This window comes from Natrix helvetica (genome assembly GCF_964273705.1).
Source record: "Natrix helvetica genome assembly, chromosome: W".
Taxonomy (NCBI): Eukaryota; Metazoa; Chordata; class Lepidosauria; order Squamata; family Natricidae; genus Natrix; species Natrix helvetica.
Window position 1 is genome coordinate 143,366 of NC_138555.1, and position 19,818 is coordinate 163,183.

At 62.5% G+C, this 19,818-nt stretch overlaps 2 protein-coding genes across 4 annotated transcripts in view; one reads left to right on the top strand and one right to left on the bottom strand.

Moving 5' to 3' along the window:
* Positions 1-14: 14 nt before the first annotated feature.
* Positions 15-4,682, top strand: LOC309400828 (homeobox protein GBX-1-like; the record flags this gene model as incomplete). The annotated part of the gene is made up of 2 exons (XM_081969529.1): positions 15-771; positions 4,105-4,682. 2 exons carry the CDS (start codon positions 15-17, stop codon positions 4,680-4,682), a joined length of 1,335 nt encoding a protein of 444 aa, XP_081825655.1.
* Positions 4,683-5,408: 726 nt separating this feature from the next.
* Positions 5,409-19,818, bottom strand: part of LOC309400647 (arf-GAP with GTPase, ANK repeat and PH domain-containing protein 3-like) — a 46,786-nt gene continuing 32,376 nt past the window's right edge. For 2 of the 3 annotated variants that reach the window (XM_081969212.1, XM_081969210.1), the window contains exons 12-18: positions 15,824-16,003; positions 13,431-13,592; positions 10,157-10,311; positions 9,862-9,952; positions 9,453-9,675; positions 6,296-6,551; positions 5,409-6,173 (exon numbers count right to left, since the gene is read on the bottom strand). In XM_081969212.1, the coding sequence (XP_081825338.1) occupies positions 5,946-6,173; positions 6,296-6,551; positions 9,453-9,675; positions 9,862-9,952; positions 10,157-10,311; positions 13,431-13,592; positions 15,824-16,003 (1,295 nt within the window). In that variant the 3' untranslated portion in view covers positions 5,409-5,945. The remainder of the gene's footprint in view (positions 6,174-6,295; positions 6,552-9,452; positions 9,676-9,861; positions 9,953-10,156; positions 10,312-13,430; positions 13,593-15,823; positions 16,004-19,818) is intronic. The other variant, XM_081969211.1, reaches the window with a different exon arrangement.

The following is a 19,818-nucleotide window of genomic DNA, read 5'->3' on the forward strand; positions in this document are numbered from 1 at the left end:
TTTGAGGAAGATGGATGAGCGCGGAGGCAGGGCGACACCCCTTCCCCCTCCCCTGCCATCTCCTCCCTCCTCGCCCGCCCGCCCGCCCTCTCTCGGCAGACAGCGCCAGCCAAGCGCCAGGGCGGCAGCGGGAGGAACGGCGCGGCGGCGGCGGCTCCGTCGAAGGGGCCCGGCCGAGCGACCAGAGGCGGAAAGCGAACGGCCGTGCCTCCGCCGGGGCTGGAGCTCCGGGTCACTCTGGGGACTCTGGCGGGGGGGCAGCCGGGCCGGTAAGTGCCGGCGGGGTCGGGGCCGCCGCCATGCAGAGGCCAAGTAGCGGCCAAGGGGCCGCCTTCTCCATCGATTCCCTGATCGGGCACTCGCCGCCCGCCCCGCGCTCCGGCCCGCTGCTCTACACCGGCTACCCGATGTTCATGCCCTACCGGCCGCTGGTGCTGCCCCACGGGCCGCTGCAAGCCGCTACTGGGCTGCCCCCGCTGGCCCCGCTGGCTTCCTTCGCCGGCCGCCTCAGCAACTCCTTCTGCGCCAGTCTCGGCCAAGCCGTCCCATCCATGGTGGCTCTCACCACCGCCTTGCCGAGCTTCGGGGAGCCCCCGGACGGCTTCTACCCGCCCCAGGAATTGCCCGTCGCCGGCAGAAGCAGCGCGGAGCCCCCCTGCCGCCGCCGCAGCGGGGCAGAAGAATTGGAAAGAGACGACCTGTCTCCGGCCCGGGACAAAGGACCCCCGGAGCCGCCGCTGCACTTTCCGGATCCCTTTCCCGGCCTGGCAGGTGGGTCCCTCGGTGGCGGCAGGTGGGGCGGGCTGCGCGATAGCTCCTCCGGCTGCGTGGGAAGAACTTTTATCGCAGAGGGAAAGTTTGTCTATTCACCGGGATACCCTGGGGGGGTCCGCAGGGGATGCGAACCGATCGAGCTTCCGGGGTGGACGAAGCAATCACCCACCCTCAGGGTCAGCGGGGTCCCTTCTCCCTTCCCGTTGGCCAGCAGGACCCCTGGACCTTAATCCCAACCCTGTTCTTGTGCCTCCCTCGGCTGTGGCCCCCGTAGCTTTTTGCCCCTCTCTTACAGCGTTCGGTGCCCAAATTATGATCCGGCTGCCGCCTTTGCCCAACCCGCCCCCGGGCTCCAGTCTCTCCCCAAAAGGCGCACCTGAGAGGAACCGGGCGCTCCCGGACGCCAACAGAGATTGCCTGGAAGAGTCCCTTCGGCTCTGCGCGCCTCACCGCAGCCCCACACCGACCGCTTGTCCCGGACGTGCCAAAGGACCTCTCCTTCCTCCGTTGACAGAGTTTTCTCGCGCGGCGAGGGCTCCATCCGGAAAATCCCGGGCAGGCGGGGACGGAGCTGTCCCTGGTGCTGCGGAGCAGCCGAGCTGAGCCACCCGTTCCCACCCGTGACCAAAGGGCGGTGGGCTCGCTTTGCAACGTTCCCTGCTCCAGAGGCCGCGGGCTCTCTACAAGCTGTTTCGGACCCTCGGCCCTATTGGAGCAGCCGCCCCAACCCCCGCGTGAATCGGTCAATCGGTCAACCTGCGTTGTGAAAAGAGGCGCGCGAAGCATTTCCTCTGGGCTGGCCGCCCCCGAGACTTTCAGGGGTTCTGGCCGGCCGAAGAGCGGCCGCCGGACGTGATGCATGCAGTGGCGGGTTTTCTGGTTTTGGGGGGGGGGGCAGCGGGAAAACAGCGTATGTTCGGGCGGGTCTCCCGGAGCCTCTTTCGACTGTGGTGGGTCGGAGGGTCTTTTTGGTGCTTCTCCCTCCGAGAAGATGCCAAGAGAGTCGGGGATGGTTGGCGGCGAAAAGTTGCAGCGACCGACGCGGCGCGAAACCATCCGTCCATCCTGAGAAGAGAGGCGGTTACTCCCGAGTAAATCCCGCTAAGGCATCCGGTGGCTTGGGGTCGGATCTGGCCGACAACATTTGCGGGTTCAGAAAGAGGGAGGGGAGCAGCCCGCTCTGCGCCGGGCTGCCTAGTTTGGGGGCAAGGAATCTGGGCTTCCCACCCTCCCTCCCAGCAGTTTCCCCGCTTAGAGCCTCCCGGGGCAGGCGCAGGGTCTCCTAAGACGGAGACCCGGGGCGCAGACATTGAATGATCACTAAATCAAGGGATGATGAAAAGGGACGTCCCCCACCCGTGGAATGCCTATGTCCCCATTGCAGAAACTTGGGGGGGGGCACTTCCTGCATCTCAGGAGATCAGGGTCGCAGGGAGTCCAAGTCGCAAGGGGGGGTGCGGGACCCTATTGGAAGTGACCAGAGATCGTTGGCGGGGGGGGGCGGTCAGCTACCCCGCAGCCTTCTCCTGGTTTCGGACGAGGTGACGTTAGTTGTCCAGGACTCCTAGGCCAGAAGGCTTTGGACTGCAGCCTCCATCATCCCCAACCCAGCAGGAGAGGCTAACCTAGTTAACCTTGCTAAGAGCAGGTTCAGAGCCTTCGCGTTCCCGGCATCAACCGCTGCCCGCAGAAGGGGCGGTCGGCCCGCGCTCCCTGGCCCTTGCCTGTGCACCGCGCCTGGGCTGTTTCGAGCAGCCCTGGTTCGGGTCACCCCGCAGGCCGAACGGAAGGAGAGGATCGCGCTGCCCCCTTCCTCGGGCGCTTGCCTGCGAGTCCCAGAGCCGGCCCCGCTTTGGCAGTCGATTCCGAGCGCAGCGCCTTTCGGGCCTGCAAGGCCAACGGAGGTCGGGGATGACCAAGGGCCAGACTGGAAGGTAAAACAAAAGCTAAAAACTGAACCGTATCGGAAGAAAGCAGCGAGCAAGCGTTGGGGGTGGCGGCCGGAGACCACCTGGCCGAATCCCGCAGGAACCCTCAGAAGGAAGCTTCCTCTCCTCGGCGTGGCCGACAACTTGCCAGGCGTGGCCGGATTTCATCGGGTCCATTTATTCCGGCGGGGCAGAAAAAAAGCACTTCGCACACGCCCAGAGGCCCTCGGCCGTTGGGTCATCCCCTGCGCTGGGTTCTTCGCGGTTTCCATGGGGAACCAGGCGGAGAGGTCAGCGGGGAGAGGCCCGGATCTCCAGACTCAAACAAGCGGGACTCACTGGGTTCATTGACCGAGACGGCTCAAATGACCCCGTCCCGTTCCGGCCTGAATCTGAGGCGGGAGCTCCCCGCGCGCCTCCCTGCTTTGCACGCGGAGCCTGCGATTGCTCTCGGGCCCTCGGGCCGCGACTGACCACCGCCGCGGAGCCAGAAGGTCTGTGCGGAAAGGAGGAACCTCGCTTCCGATGGAGGGTCGCGGTGACCAGGCCTCTTCCACCCCCACCCCCACCCCCAGCTGGTTGCTGGGCGCCTTCCGAGCAAGCCATTTTTCTTGGCGAGCCTCCTCCGCCCCGAAGCTCTCGCAGTGAGTCAGTGCTGGCAGTACTGGAGGGGGGGAGGGATGAATTCAGCAACGGGACAGGAGGCTGGGGAGGAGGACCCTCTGGAAAGGGCCTCGCTTCGACTTGGCAGAAAACCCTGACGGGGAGAAGGCAACCCCCGAAGCAGGCAGGCATGCAGAAAGAAAAACCCCATTTCTCGGGCTGGCCAAAGCCTCTCCCGTCCCCGTCGCCCCCGAGAAGTCCGACCTCCTCGCAGGGCTCTTTGGGCCTGCAGTGCAAAAGGCTGCCCGGTGCTCTCCTTTTGCACCCGGCCTGTCAGGGATTCTCCATCTGCCCGACCCAAGCGGCGACCAGCGGTCCCCGCCCGAGGAGGAAACTGGGGGGGGGGGGAGGCTTGCCAGACCCTTTGTTCCGCCTGAGCTCGGCGGCGGCTTTACTCGGGCGTTCTGCTTCGGAGCTGCGTCCGCACGGCTGCCCGCCTCCCCGGGACAACATCCCCCCCACCCCCACGCAGGAGTGGGACGTGTCAACCGCGCCTCCTGCTCCTATCAGTTCGGGGACGCAGGAGCTAGGCAGCTTGGCCCGGGTTTGATTCGTGGGGCAGCAGCCGCGCGCGTGGGGGTTCCTATTTGACGGGACGGTCCCTCTCCGTGGGGAGAGACGTCCCCTCTTCTCCTCCACTCGTTCCCTCCCCCCTCTCACTCTTTCCTTCCTCCTCCACTAATCAGACACGACTGTCTTTTTTTTTAAATATGTCTTGTCTGTCTGTCTGTCTCCGCAGACGGCAAAGGCGCCTACAGCTCGGACGAGGAGAAGGCGGACGAGCGGGCGGGCGAGGCGGGCTGCGGCAGCGAGCAGGACAGCTCGGCGGAGAGCGAAGAGGAGCCGTTCCTGGAGGGTCCCGGCGGCGGCGTCCCGGTGCCAGCCAAAGCCAAGGCTAAGCGCGGCGTGGGGGAGCAAGCGGCGGCGGCGGCGGTTCCTCCTGCCGGGGCCGCCTCTTCCTCCTCGTCGTCATCCTCCTCCTCGTCGTCGGGGGGTCCGGGCAAGAGCCGCCGTCGGCGCACGGCCTTCACCAGCGAGCAGCTGCTGGAGCTGGAGAAGGAGTTCCACTGCAAGAAGTACCTGAGCCTGACGGAGCGCTCCCAGATCGCCCACGCGCTCAAGCTCTCCGAGGTCCAGGTCAAGATCTGGTTTCAGAACCGGCGCGCCAAGTGGAAGCGCATCAAGGCCGGCAACGTCAGCGGCCGCTCCGGGGAGCCGGTGCGGAACCCCAAGATCGTGGTGCCCATCCCGGTCCACGTCAACCGCTTCGCTGTGCGTAGCCAACACCAGCAGCTGGAGCAGGCCCAGCGCCCCTGAAGCCCCCCCCGCTCCCTCTGCCCCCCTCCCCGCCTGTACAGCCCCCTTCCGCTTATTTATTCGTGTAAAGTCTGTACATAAGGGGCGCCCCCTCCCTCCCCCTTGTACATGAGCCCTCCCCACCGCGCCCCGACCCCCGTATCTGTTCCGTGCGGAATCGTGTATTGGATCAATAAATCTATTTTGTATGGACCTGCCACCCCGAGTGATCGACTCCCAGCGCCGTGGTTGGGGGAGAAGAGGGTGGGGTGAGGAGGTCCACCTGCCTCCCCCATGGCCGCCCACGGTGGGACCCTTCCCCCGGCTGGAAAAGGGACAGCGAAGCCCACCATGCCAGTTTTCTGAAAGCGGAATGGAGAGGGGGGAAGGGGGGAAAGGCTGCCCACTCCTCTCCCCACTGGCTAACTATCCAAAGGGCCGGCTGGGAAGCGAGTCCGAGTCCGCTGGTGTCCTTGCAGCAGCCACTTCTTCATCCCTCTGCCCCTCCCCATCATAGGCACAAGGGAGACCCTCTGCTCCTTCCCTTCTGCAGGGCAGATGTTCCCAGTCGCACTAAGCAGGAGTCTGGAGAGCCCCCCCCCCAAAGCAAAGGAAGGGCGGCTATGGGAGGGGACAGCCATCCTCCCCCCCAAGGGGGGAGGTCTCTGGCTAGGAGTCCAGTAGGGAGGGCTGTCCCCTGTGCCCCCCCACCCCCAAGGATGACAAAAGTGACTGCAGAGGCCTTGGTGGGTTTGGAGTGAAGCAGTTCCTTTATTTTGCAGCTTCTCTGCTGGGATGGGGGGGGGGACATTCTCTCACACTTTCACGCAGAGACACACAAACAGAATAGGGCAGCAAACCTTATTTACAGACTGTCATATAAATATTTCCAATGTACACTTTATACACAAGTGACTTGAAATGTAGGGGGGGGGGGTCGCTGGGAGAGCTCAGCCAGCATTGAAACCACCCCCTCCCCTCCCCGAGTCCCCACATCAGGCTGAGGAACTGCAGCAGGTCCTGGGAGAAGCAGGGGGGGGAGGGGGGAGACTGACCCTGGAATGGGGGTGGGAAGAGGAATGGGGGGAGACAAGGGGTCTCCTCAGCACCCCCAGTGGAGTCCACATGCCCTTTCTCTTGGGGTGGGGGGAGAGTACCCCATCCAAGAAACTCTAGTCTCTCTGGGCCCCCGAAGAATGTCGAGGGGCCTGGGGGGGCAGGGAGGGGGGAAGGACCACTGTGCTCTGCCTGCTGAGAGCCATGGGTAGGGGGCTTGCCGACGTCTCAGGGACTTGGGCCCCGCACAGGGCAGCCCAGTTCAGAGTGCGGAGTGCCGGAAGCGTTGTTGTTGAGGTTCCGGCGAGGCAGGCTCGGGGTGAGGCTGCCCACGGGGGCTTCGCCGGGGCAGCCGTGTTGCAGCAGCATCTCCACGCACTCCTGGCTGCCGGCACGGCGCGCGTAGCCAAGCGGTGTCAGGCCACGGGCGTCCCGGCTCTTCACGTCCACGCCGTACTGCAGGGATGAGAACGAAGCTCCGAGGAGGTCCTTCCAGTGTGTGGGAGGGGGGGCAGGGAACACCTTTGCAGTGTTGCAGGGAGTGGGAAGTGGAGGGGCAGGGAGGGGGGTCTCCTTACCCAGATGAGCAGCTGGGTGAAGACCACGTTGGCCATGGCGCAGGACAGGTGCAGTGCCGTCCGGCCGTCCCCGTCGCCATAGGTCTCGTTCACCTCCTCCTTGGAGCCGTGGGCCAAGAGCAGCACCACGGTCCGCAGGTCGTCCTCCACCACCGCCCGCAGCAGCTGCTGCCCGAGGGGAACGTCTGAGTGGGGCAGGGGGGCCAGGAAGAGCTTCTGCTCGTACTTGGCCCGGATCCAGCGCTCCTTCTCTTCCCTGTGGAGGGGGGGAGGGGGCGCATCAGGGGGGGGGCTTCGGGAAGCATCCCGAACCCCGCCTGCCGCCCTCCCCCAGAGAGCCCCCGCTATCTAGAGTCCCCAGCTGGAAAGGCTGGGACGGAGGAGACGGGCACCGTGGCACTATCGCAGCCTCCATCTCTTGCACACAAAGGGGGGGGGGCGATCGATGCTGCAGGCACCCCGCTATCTGCCTCCTATTCTATCCATCTCTATCTACTCAGCTGCTCTCCACTGAGCATGCTCGGCTCTCCCGCCCCGTCCCCTGACCCCCAGGCCAGCGCTGATAAGCCCCCGTCAGAAAGGCCTCTTGTCTGGGTGTCCGGATGAGTGAGTGACAGGCCCGGCCAGACAAGGCCGAAGCCCTCCCTTGGGCCACCCGGCTGGGGCCCGGCTTAACCCTTTGCCTTCCCATCCTGGGCAGCCCACGCTAGCTGATGCCTTCCTCCCCCCCACACGTACAGGGCCGGAGACGTGTGTGTGTGTGTGTTTGTGGGTGGGTGTCATTCGTGGACTCAGAGCAAAGGAATGCCCCTCCCGTCGCATCCCCCACAGGTGGCCAGAAGAAGGGGGCGAGCAGGAGAGGGCCCACTGCTGGGATGTCCGCTGTCTCTGCCCAGGAGGGCAAGAGCAGCCCCCTCCCCCCACCCTGACGGCCACCATCTTTGGGATCTTCAGCTGAAAACGGCTCAGAGCAGCCAAGGGATGGACAGACACAGCTGGGTGAGAAGTCCTGCCCGCTGCCCCCGAACCCAGCACTGCCCAAATTCTCCACAGAAAATTCTCCCCCTCCTAGATGAAGAAGAGCCCCCTCCCCACCTAAGTCCAGAGCGGGCGGGGAGCAGGTAGGAAAATGCTCTCCTTTCATCCCTTTCTCTCCGCTGCCTCCCCATAGCCGAGCCTTCACCCAGGACTCCCGGTGGTGGGGAAATCTAATTTTTTTTTGCCACCGGTTCTGTGGGCACAGCTTGGTGGAGGGGGGTTTCATGTGTCTGGGTGGGCATGGCCAAGCTTTTCCAACTTTTAAAAGCATTTTTTTCCTGGCTATTCGCCCCAACCAGCAGGAAAAAAAATGCTTTAAAAAGCGGGGGGGGGGGGGGGGAGGTCCAATGATCACATGGCTCAGCTCCTTGCAAGCTTTTTTTAACTACTGGTTCACAGAACCAACGACAATTGTCCTTACCAGTTCGACAATTGTCCTTACCAGTTCGACAATTGTCCTTACCAGTTCGACAATTGTCCTTACCAGTTCAGCTGAACCGGGAGGATCTCCAGCAACTGAATTGGACGCTTTGGGGGGGGGGAGCCCAGATGGGCCCCTGGGCTTAGAGCTGCCATCCCGCTTTTGAGAGCGAAAATTGGTTCTCAGAAGATATGATGGCCAGACCCAAAAATGGGGAGGGGGGGGGCGGAGAGGAGGAGTTCACCCTGGTGGTCCTGATAGGGAAAGCAAGACTTAAGAAGTGGAGTAACCACGCCTCTCCCCCCCCTCCCCTCCCCTCCCCCCGGTTCCTTTCTCAAGGGAATCTTATCGGCTGTCAAACGGGGAGAACCCCCCCACCACCCCCCAAATTGACCCCTTTCCTGTGATTTCCACCACGGTGCTTTCTTAACAATCGTTAGATGCTCTTTTGAGGGTAGTCCTCCACTTCCAACAGTTCGTTTAGTGACCGTTCAAAGGTCACTAAAAAAGCAACTTATGAATTGTTCACCCTTAACGATCGTTGCGGCCTCCATGTGGTGACGCCTGGCAAGTGGCTTGTATTTATGACGGTCGCCGTGTCCCAGAAGTGGAGGTGTTGCCCCATTTTGCGACCTTCGGCCAAGCAAAGTCGACGGGGAAGCCAGATTCACTTAACAACCGCCTGATTAAATGGACAGCCGCGGGGCTTGGCTTAATAACAACTCTTGTGAGGGGAGGACACTGTGATGGTTGTAAGTGTGAGGACTGAGGGCAAAGTTTCAGTGCTGTCCGGACTTCCAATCCTGTTGAGACCCCCTCCAGCCCACCAATTCTTGCCACCCTCCCCCCCCCGCCCAAATTGAGCCCAGAATTTAGGCTGCTAAGGGAGAAATTTCTGGAAGTGACTTTTGCCCCACCTTTCTCTCTGTGGTCGTTAAGCGAATGACTGCAGTTCTGCAGCTGGTCATCTGGTTGTTAAGTGAGTCGGGCTTCCCCCCCTTGACTTTGCTGGTCAGAAAGTCGCAAAAGATGCCCCGACTGTCGTAAGTATGAGTCCGTTGCCAAATGTCCAAATATGAATCCTGTGACTGCGGGGATGCTTCAACCGTCGTAAATGTGAAAAATGGTCACAAGTCCCTTTTTTCAGTACCGTCGTAACTTCGGTCACTAAACAAACTGTCGTTAAGCTGAGGACTGCCTGGGTGCAGTACCCTTTTCGCTCGCTGTGTTCCTTCAAGGACCGTACGGCTTCCCCGTCCCAGTCTAAGTTTCTGTCCTGCTGTCCTTCTGTCCTGGCCGCGTGGTACCCCCCCTCCGTGCCCCCCGCAGACCTTGCCTTTCTCCTTCCACGGCAGCCTCCCGCCCCAGCCCCTGAAGTTGCCCTCTGCCCCCTCCCCTGCTCCAGGGGGAGAGTGGGGGGCTGGAAAGAGGTGGAAGCCCAAGCCCCTCCAAGGCCTGGGTGGGGCAGGGAATGGGCACATGGGGGGTGGGGGTGTGGAGGGGAGGGGAGGCTCCACTACATCCTTCCCTGTCTCCCCTCCTTCTCCCACGATTTGGGAAGGGGGGGGGCTCATCCCCTGCCCCCAGCAGAGACAGGCCCAGGCTTCCCTGAGCACCCAAAGGCCCCTCATGGGAGGGAGGGGGGCAGGGGGAGAGAGCCCTTCCCAGAGGGCAGGGAAGGGCGGCCCTCCGGCCTACCTGCAGCTCTCCGGGCCCGGCTTGGGGTAGCTCTTGGTGGCCCCTTCCCAGACCGAGTTGGCCAGGGCGTTCCCGATGGCCGTCATGACCGTCACCAGCTCCAGCGGCCAGTCATCCAGGTCCAGGGAGCGGACGCGCGAGAGGTGCGTGCCCAGGTGGCGGTGGATGCCGGAGCACTCGATGCAAATGAGAGCCCCCAGGTTCAGGCTGGCCCAGTCGGGATCTGGGGGTGGGGGGGGGAGAGGGTCAGCCCAGCTGCCAGGACCCCCCCCCCCTTGGTCCCAGCTTCACTGGGTGGTTTAACCCACCTCATGAGTCTGGAGAACCCGCCCCCCCGCCCCCCCAACCCCAAAGCCCTGCCACCCGCCCGCCCCGGAGACCCTCTGCCACCCCACCCCCGGCTACTCACTGGCCGCATCGCAGTCTACGCAGAAGCCGTTGCCCCGGACGGTGCGGATGGACTGGAGGGCGACAGCGTCGCTGTGGCTGCCCAGCCGCGACTGAAAGACAACGGAGGTCAGGCTCTGCCCGGTGGGCTGGGAGGAAGGAGCCCCCCATTGGAGGGGGCAGACCGAGAGGGTGGGGGCCCTCTGGTGGACCTGCTGGGCCTGAGAGGCCTGTGGCCGGAATCAAGGGGCCCGGCCAACAAGCCCAAATGGCGAGCCGCGTCCCGACAACCCCCTCCCCCTCCCCCACCGGCTCACCTTGTGCTTGCTGCTCTCGCAGCCCTGCAGGCTGGCCAGGATCTGGCTCTCAATGGCTTGCACCCACAGCTCCCGTTCCTCGGCCGTGGAGGCCTCAAAGAGCCACGACTGTCCCGTCAGGGAGACCACGATGAACTCGAAGCTCTCCTCTTGGTCTGCAGGGGGGAGGGAGGGAGGGAGGGAGCGGCCTCAGTTTCCCCGCCGGAGCTCAGAGAGCTGCGTGCCCCCTTCTTCTGCTCTGCCGGCCCCTCCTTTGCCCCTCTCTATTGCAGAGACCCCTTTTCCAAGGGGCTTGCCTGAAAGGGCAGTGAAGAGGCGGAGGCTCCGAGGCCCAGAAACGCCTTCGGAAGGGCAGCGAGGTCTGGTGGCACCGATTTTTAGACCGGTTTTAAGAAGTGGCAGGTGGGGGAGGGTTAGGGTGGAGGGCGGGGCAATATATATGTATGAATAAATTAGAAGATGGGATTAACGAAACATTGTTATTCTAGGAGAAATTTATATTAAGAGTTATAGATGTTAAATTAGCTTAGAAGATGGGATCAATGTGTTATTATTAATCTAAGAGAAATTTATATTGTGTTTGTTGAGAGGAGAGGGGGTACAATATGTGAACGAGTAATTTACTTTAAGACAGGGGGAGGGGAGGGGGCAAAGTATTTGGTATAATATTTGAATGTGAATTTTTGCGGGGGGGTTGGGGGGGTATAGCATTTGTATGAGATTTACATTGTATGGCGGGGGGGGGGGTGAAAAGGGGGAAAATCTGTTTGTACAAAACTCTTTTAATAATAATAAAAAAAAAAGAAGTGGCACCATCGTTTCCCAGGTTCACCCGTCCCTTTCCCGATCGCCATGCAGGGGGACAGCTCACAAGGGGGCCCCGGGAGGAGACTGGAGACCACCAGGCCCAGCCGAAGGGTGCGCCAGGCAAGTGCCAGGAAGGCTTCCGGGCTTTCTGACGGGACACGTGGGAGACGGAGAAGGCCCACTGCAGAGCCACACACACTCCCCTCTTCCCTCTGTGGCTGGTGCCACTCTCTCTCTCCCTGACTCTGGAGCTGCCCGAATCCTTCCCGAACCCAGTTCAGCCCTGCTGGCATCCTGGGCAGCCTTTGCTCTGGGCCTCCCGCCCCACTGCAACCCCCAGGGTTTGGGGAAAGAGCTAGGCTTGCGGGATGCCGGGCCTGGGGGACGATGGTGGGCTGGGGCAGGGAGGGGGGGCTGCCCGTGCGCCAGCAGAGCTTCATTACGCAGCCCTCTCCGTCCCCCCCCTCGCATTGCATTCCTGGGGGCCCAGGGCAAGCCCCCCCCCCTCAACTCATTAGCTCGGTGATTGACCAACTGAGAAATTAGAGGAACATTTGCGTAATTTGATGGGAGACGGGGGAGGGGTGGCAGAGCGGAGAGGGGCCGGCGCAGCTCAGGACTTGGCACTGCCGAGCCACCCGCTCCCCTCCCCAGGTGGTGGCCCGGATGACGGGGGAGCGGGCGGGCAGGCAAATCGGTGGGCAGAGGGAGGAAGAAGGGCGAAGGGCAGCCGTGTCTCCTGATTCCCCCTGGATGGGGCTTCACGGAGCGAAAGCCTCTTGACGGTGGCACTGCAGCCCGGCTATGGCGGCCACCACCATTAATGGGTGTTCACCCAGCGACCTCATCTCCCACGCTGCCACGGCAACGAGCCCTCCAAACGAGGAGGAAATTAGCAGGGGCACTGCCAAGGAAGCAGGAGAGCCCGGTCAAGCGGCCCCCCTCGGCCAAGGCTGCCACCTTGGGGCACTTTCCCTGGTGTGGCGCCCACGGGCCATCCTCGCACACCACCGGGATGGAGCCCACTCCCCTGGATCTGTGTGTGTGTGTGTGTGTGTGTGTTTGTGTGTGCCTACGTCTGCCCTGGCAGTGGGGTCCCCTGCAGGTCCCACCACCCCAGCCGCGTAGGAGGGGAGAGGAGGGTCAGGGTTGTCCCTCCCCTGGCACAAAAGGCTTGCCGGGGACTCTGCCAGCCACCGGGGGAGGGAGGGAGGGGGGTTGGGGGGGCCTTCATGAGGCGGGGCCCCATTTGTTAACCTCGCTCGGCTGCTGCCTCATTTTGCAGCTCATTAAACCCAATATTCGCAACCTGTATTAATGCAGTGGGACCCCCCCCTGCCCTTCTTCCTTTCCCCCACCCGGCAAGGCACAGCACAGGGGGGGGGGGGGAGCCACGGGGGACTGTGGAGGGTGGGGAGAACAGCAAGAGCCCCCCCGCCTCCGCAGAAGGGAGGGTGATCCATTGGGGAGCGGTGGCCGGTGGCAGAGGAAGGGGGAGACGTGGGTAGAGGTGGCCGGCTGGCAGAGGAGGGAGGTTTGAAGGGGGGCAGAGCTGGGCAGCTTCCTTGCCCCTCCCACCCCCATCCCCAACCCCACCCCGTGGCAGAGAGATCACAGCAGGACAGGATGGAGGAAGGCCGTCAGCCGGTCCTCCTTGGCACAGGCGGGGGGGGGGGGGGAATGCCTTCTGCCCCCTTCCCTCTCTTTCGGGCCCCACTGGCTGTGCCCCCACCTTTGATAGCCCTCTGAGGCTCTTGCAGATGATGCCAGCCCTCCCCCCCCCCCAACATCCAAGGCCAGGGGCATGTCAACTGGCGGGGTGGATGCCAGCCGCTTTAAAAAACATGCCTATGGGAAGAGCAGGAGCCTCTGTGTGTGTGTGTGTGTGTGTGTTGTGATTTATGACCCTTCAGAGCACGGAAGATTCATGGCGCAGCCCCTCCCCCATCTGATTAGCTCCTAAATGAGAGAAAGGGATGGCAATTCATCCCCAGGCCTCGCCCGCTCTCCTCCCAGGGTGCCAACTTGAGGCTGGAGGCCGCCAGCACTGTCCTTCGCCAGCCCAAAGCCCCGGGCGGCTTCCCACTGACCCCATGCTGTCAACGCAGCTTGTTGGGTCAACGGACGTTGAATCGAATCATTTGAACCCGGGAAACCATGCGCTGCCTTCCGACCAAGCGGGTGCTCCCAGAAACCCCAGCCACCGTGGCACCGTGCCGGGGAAGACTCCCAACCCCCATTGGCAACACTTTCAGCTCTGTCGGTGTGAACCTCCCTCCCGTCCCCCCTCCCCGGACTGCCTCCAACCCCCAGGGGAGAGCTCAGGCGTCGCTGGCACAGGCCGGGGCCCCAGGGCAGCGATGGGGGGGGAGGTGGCTGAGGGGAGAATTTCCCAGGTGCCCCTGCCCTGGAAGCAGCGGCCTGTGCCCGGCTCCTCCCACTAGAGGCCGCTCCCCTGCGAGCTCACCTTCAGCCACGCTGCCCGCCCCGTCGGGTCGGCCCGTACCCGTGCTCTTTTTCCGACGGTGCTTCTTCCGGTTGGCATGAGGGGAGGGCGGCGGCTCCAACTTGGGGCTGGCAGTGCTGGAGACGTTGGGGCTGGAAGTGAGGGAGTCGCTGGCACCGTTGGCTGAAGGGGGGAAGGGAGAAAGTGGGGTGGGGGGCAAAGAGTCAGGCCCCACCAAAAGAGCTCCCGCTGCCAGCCAGGGCCTCGGCAGACCCCTGCCAGGGCGGCGGAGAGACACGTTGCTAGCTGCCATGCGCCAAGCGTATCCTCAATCATCCTGTTCCTTACAATTAATAGCAGAATTAGAAACAATCAGGGAGCTGGCTAATTACTGTCAATTAGAGTGCACTAATCAAGCTCCATCACACACGCGCACACACACACACACACACGTACGCCGCCACGGCTCTCACCATTAAATGTCAAATTTCATTAGAGACCAGCAACAAAATCAGAACGCTGACATTCACTTCCAGCCGCGGAGAGCCAAGTGCCTCCAATCAGCGCCGGGAGGAAGCCACCCCGCCAGTGCCGACGGGGCCCAACCACCACCACCCCCGCCCAGGGGCAGACGGGCAAGGAGAGGGGGGGGTGCAGCACCGTCCTTCTACCAGCGCTGTCGCCCCCAGCCCCGGCAAGGTCCATGTGCTGAAAGACGGGGGAGGGGGCATCAGACCTTCCCCCATGGCAGTGTTGGGTGAGGGTCAAGCCCACCGGAGGCTCCTAGCAGCCCTCTCCCCACTCCGAGCACCCAGGAGCAGGCAGAGGGGGCCAATCCCACCTAGCCTGGCCATGGGAACCCCAGTGGGGCAGGCCGAAGGGAGAGCAGCCGTGGCGCCTCAAGGGCAACCCCCACCCTCTCCTGGCTGCCCCTCCACCAGCCCTCCAGCACTGGGGGTGTGCTTCTGCAAGTGAATTGGGCCCCTCAAAGTGGGGATCGTCCACTGGCCTTTGGGGTCATGGCAGGAGAGCCCGGGCTGAGGGGGTCTCCAATGCTCCCCCGGTCTTTTGGGAAGGAGGCAAGATCCCCGTCCGTCCGTCCGTCCGTCCCTCCGCCCGCCTCCTCCAGACTCCTAACCCCACATTCAGCAGCTCCCACTGAAGCCTAGGGTGGCTCTGCTGATGGTGGGGTGGGTGGGGGGGCTCAATTCCCAGCACAGGCAGGCGGGCTGCCCCCACACGGAGCCTGCAGCTCTCTCCGGCCACTGGCCAGCTCCTCCTTCCTCCTCCACCGGCCAGCCCGGCCTCCTAGCAGGGCAGGCCTTCCCTAGAGACGGCTGCTGCAGGGCCGGGCCCTCTGCCCTGGCTGCCTGTCTCCTGCCACCACCGCTGCCGCCGCCCGCTCCCTCGCCCGCTCGCTCTGCCCCATCAGCAGTAACAGTCTGATTAATTCGCTTCCAGCAGGGAGCTGATGGGCCAATGATGGAGGCGCTGCGCCAGGCGCGCTGAAATTGATAGTTTTTCACAGTTACAAATGAGAAGCCTCCCCAGCTCCAAATGGCGGCGGCGCAGTCGGACTCCGGTAATGATCATAAAGAGGCTCTCTTTAAACTGCGAAAGCCCCTGGGAGGGGGGGGGGCGGGGGCGGCTGCCGCGCTAATGAGAACGACAAGGGGGCGAGGAGGCATTGCGGAAAGGCGGCTTCGCTCTTGATGTGCGTTTAACGGCTTTTTTACTGTGCCGGCCGAGCCAGGAAGCACCGAGTGATGGATGCCGCACAGAAGCATTTATTTTCCAATTCGGCAAAGTGGCTGCGTTGGGAAATGTATGAATTATTTTAATTCACTCAACTGTCCTGAAACGGGGAGGCGGGCGAGGCGAGAGGCAACGGCGGCGGGGGCTTTGGTGTGCTCGGCTCAGCCGCCTGCCGGTTGAGCCCAGCGCTGGGCAGCCGGAAGGTCGGCTGGCCCTGCTGCCGTGGATTTGGAGGGGCACAGCCGGCCCCCTGCCCAGCGTCTGGGGCCAGCCTGGCTCCTCCCTCTGAGGATTCAGAGAAGGCACCTCTGCACGCTCCCGGGGGAGGGGGGTGCGGGAAGAGAACAGGCAGTTGAGGTCCAGCAGTGGATTGCGGGTGGGTGGGTGGGTGGCACTGAGCAAAAAGGGCACCCTGGGAGGAAACCTGACACAGGGCAGCTGAGAGTGGGCACCTGAGTCGTCTTCCTCCCCAGAGAGCCAGCAGGGGAGCATCCGTGCCCCCACTCCAGCCCCAGACCCACATAAAGAGGGGGGCCATCCCAAGGGGACAACTGAGCCGAGGGTTTTCTTCCACTGGGCAAGCTCAGGACGGGCCTCCGTGTAAATCCTCACATTTCCCGGCGCCTAGAGTCTCCTCTCCCGCGGAGCGCGCCACTCACCCACGCTGGCCGTGCCCCCAGGCATCGCGACCGCTTCACTCCACTGGTCAGCACTGGAGACCGAGTAGGACCGCTGGTGGATGCCGCTGCCTTCCGGCTTCAGGCTGAAGGCACCCAGGTTGGTGCCGCTGCCTGAGCGCTCTGAGTGCAGGGAGGTACTGCTGGCCGAATGGGGGGCACCTGTGAGGAAGCCAGAGAGACAGGCTAGCGGCTGGGCTGCTGCCCTTCCAGCCGCCCCTGGGAGACCATGCAGGGCTTAGGAAGAGCCTTCTGCTCAGAGGCAAAACCGATGGAGGGGGTGGGTTGACGGGGGCGGCCTCACCCTTCGTGCCTCCCGCTTTGTGCCAGGATGTCGGCGCCTCGGCCTTAGAGGCCACTTAGCAGGAAGCATGAATCGGGGCCAAATGGGTCCCACGGGGCAGCCCCTCGAGGGGTTTGGGGGGGGGGAACCAAGACAGGAGTGGGAAGGGCTGGACGGGCAGCGGCAACAGGCGGCAGGGGGGCTCCAGCAGCCCCATGGAAGGGCATGGCCTGCCTAGACAGGTATTGCCACAGGAGGGAAAGCACCCAGTCCGACTTGGGGAGGGGATGACAGCGTTTGACTTCTTGGAAGCCAGGAACGGCTTCCCCACCTGGGCTGCACAACTGAAATGCTTGCTCGTGGGGGGGGGGGATAATGCTAAACAAGGAGGGGGGAGCTGCGGCTTAACGAGAGAACGAGGCAGCCCCTCCTCTCCTTCTCTCTCCCCCCTCACTTAAGCCGGGCCTATTCAGGAAGGCTCCTTTGGAAAGCTCTGGCCAGCCAAGACACTCCCCCCCCCAAATTGGCCTCCCAATAGGATCTGCCCTGGGACCCCAACCTTCTCCTTCTGCAGGGGGGGGGGGAAGTCCACTGACCTAGCGGTGGAGGCCTGAGAGAGACCCTTGCTGGCAGTTGGGGGGGGGAACCCCACTCCAGCCCCCGCTCGGCCCTTAGCCCGCCTGGTTGCCAGGGCTGCACCGATTTGCTCCGCTGGCCGCCCCCCTCCCCATCCAGGTTCAGCGCCGCAAAAACATGTGTAAAACCGTGACACCGACTCTGCCTCTAATTAGCCCTTAATTTACAAGACAGGCTCGGAAGGGTAATTAGCCAGAGCTCGGCTCCGACTCCCCATCCGCCTCTCCCTCTCCCTCTCTCTCTCTCTGCCGTCCCTGCGAGGAGGGTAAAGGCAGCCCCACCACCTGCCCCGGACGCGGGAAGGAGGCCTCTCTACTGCATTGGGTTGGCCAAGCTTCTCCCACCCCCCCAAAAAAATCAGGGTTCCCCGACTGCCACCTTTCTCTCCTGAACGGCAAACCTGCTCCCCGCTAGCCTGCTTCCAGGCCCAATTTCGGTGCCCAGGAGGTGCCCCCACAAAGCCACGTTCCAGGTGGGACCAAAAGGACCCCAATGTGGCTAGACCACATAGAGGCAGGGGAAGGGACCCCTAACAAAACCTCTGTGTGTGTGTGTGTGTGTGTGATGGACCCGGGCCAGCTGAGGAAAGGGAGGGAAGGGCATAGCCGGGGGGAGGGGAGAAGGGAAGCAGGCTGGGGTAGGAGAGCCGAGGTAGCCCCACCAGAGCCGTGGGGCAAAGCAGCTGGAGCAGGAGAAGTGGCAGAAGATTGGGGGGGGGGGGGGCAACACGTCCCTTCGGGGGGTGGCTCCCTTGTAGCCTTGGCCCTTTTAAGGGGGCAGCATAAACAGCTCCATTGCCTGGGCCCCAATGGACCAAAAGAGGGCCAGCGCTCTCCATTTCCTGGGCCCTCCAGAGGCCATCAAGAGGAGCTCTCCATTTCCTGGGCCCTCCAGAGGCCATCAAGAGGAGCGGTCCTTCCGGGGTCCCTGGTGGAGGAGAGCAGGAAAATGGCACAAATCGGGGGTCCTGGGGCTGGAGGAGGCGCCCACCGAGGGGAGGCTGCTGTGCCCGCATCCCAATCCTTCCGTGGCCCCGGGGCAGGCAAGGACGAGGCGCCAAGCCGTCTCAGGCTGAGGAGAGACACGGAAGAAACAGGGCTAGAATTCCCACGCTGGACGCTTGCAAGCTCCCAATGGGGTATCGCGAAGCATCTCCTGGGGGGACTCTTGCAGAGGGTCCCGCTAGATGAACTCCGGGGGACCCTGCAAGCCAAATAGTCAATGGCTCTGCAAGATGCCAGGCAAGAGACCAGCGGGAGCCCTTCTGCCACAAGCAGGAGTCCTCGCGGGCAAGAGGGTGAGGGCAGTCGCAAGGGGATGTGGGGAACACCCAGGAAGTCGGGGGGACGGGGAGAGGATGAGGGGCAGGCAGCTGGCTGAGCAGGCTGGGCACCTGGTCCCCCTCCTCCCTGAGCCAGTCAGGAAAGGCCGTGAGCAAGGGGGGGGACATGTGGACAGGAAGACCCCCGGGCACTGGCAGGGAGAATTTCCCCCCTCCCTCCTTTTAATGCTGCCTCTTCAGAAAACCTCGAAAGGGGCTTCTTGATTCCAGATGCTCTCTGGGAGACCCCCCCCCCCGAGGTTTGACCGGGGGGGGGGGGGGAGAAGAGGAGGGGGGAGCCCAGAGGAAGGGTCTCAAGCCTGCCATGCAGCTGGGTAGGAATTCCCCTTGCTGTCTGGATCCTGGTTCAAAAGACTCACTGCCAGGAAGGGGCAGGGAGAGGGGCTCACCCCCCCTCCGCTTCACCTGGCAGAGGGTGTGGCCCAGCAGCTGGGGGGGGGAAACTGTTTGCCAGGGCTGGAAACCCCTCCCTTCGCCTGGGAATGGATGGCAGGGAACCCACCTGCAGGCTCTGGAGAAGGGGAAAGGCAGGAAAGACCCCCACCCCGAGGATCACCCTTCTCCCTGATGGCAGAGCAGAGGAAGGAAGGAACTAGAGAGAGGGGGGGAATCTGATTAGTAGAGGAGGAAGGAAAGAGTGAGAGAGAGAGGGAGAGAGACAGAGATGGAGAAAAAGAGGGGGGATCTGATTAGTGGAAGAGGAAAGAGAGAGAGAGAGACAGAGAGAGCAAGGGAGCAAGAGAGAGAGAGAAAAAGAGAGCGAGGGTCTGATTAGTGGAAGAGGAAGGAAAAAGTGAGAGAGAGAGTGTGAAGGAGAGTCAGAGAGAGAAAGAGAGAGAGAGAAAGAAAGAAAGAGAGGAGGGTCTGATTAGTGGAAGAGGAAAGAAGACACACACACACACACAGACAGACAGAGCGAGAGAGACAGAGCGAGAGAAAAAGAAAGGGAGGGTCTGATTAGTGGGAAAGGAAGGAAAAAGTGAGAGAGAGAGTGTGAGGGAGAGTCAGAGAGAGAAAGAGAGAGAGAGAGAGAAAAAGAAAGGGAGGGTCTGATTAGTGGGAAAGGAAGGAAAAAGTGAGAGAGAGAGTGTGAGGGAGAGTCAGAGAGAGAAAGAGAGAGAGAGAGAAAAAGAAAGGGAGGGTCTGATTAGTGGGAAAGGAAGGAAAAAGTGAGAGAGAGAGTGTGAGGGAGAGTCAGAGAGAGAAAGAGAGAGAGAGAGAGAAAAAGAAAGGGAGGGTCTGATTAGTGGGAAAGGAAGGAAAAAGTGAGAGAGAGAGTGTGAGGGAGAGTCAGAGAGAGAGAGAAAGAGAGAGAGAAAGAGAGAGAGAAAGAGAGAGAGTCAGAGAGAGAGAGAGAGAGAAAGAGAGAGAGAGAGAGAGAGAGAGTCAGAGAGAGAGAGAGAGAGAGAGAGAGAGAGATCTGGGTCCAAGGGAGCCATTGGGGACTGAGAATCGTTGAAAGCTGCCAACCCCCGAGAAACAAACGAAAGAGGGTTGGTTGGTTTGTTCTCAGTAACCAATGGATGCCACCGTCTCTCTGCAAGGTTGACTTTTTCTTATTTCTAAAAAGGCAAAGAGAGCTGAGGCCATGGGGTGGGCCAGAGGGGACCCACCCCACCCCACCCCCATCCAGGGCATGCAGAAGGAGGGAAGGTGGCAAGGCAGGAGGGTGTGGGGGTGTGCTGCCCTCCCCAATGAGCCCCAAGTGCAGGGCCT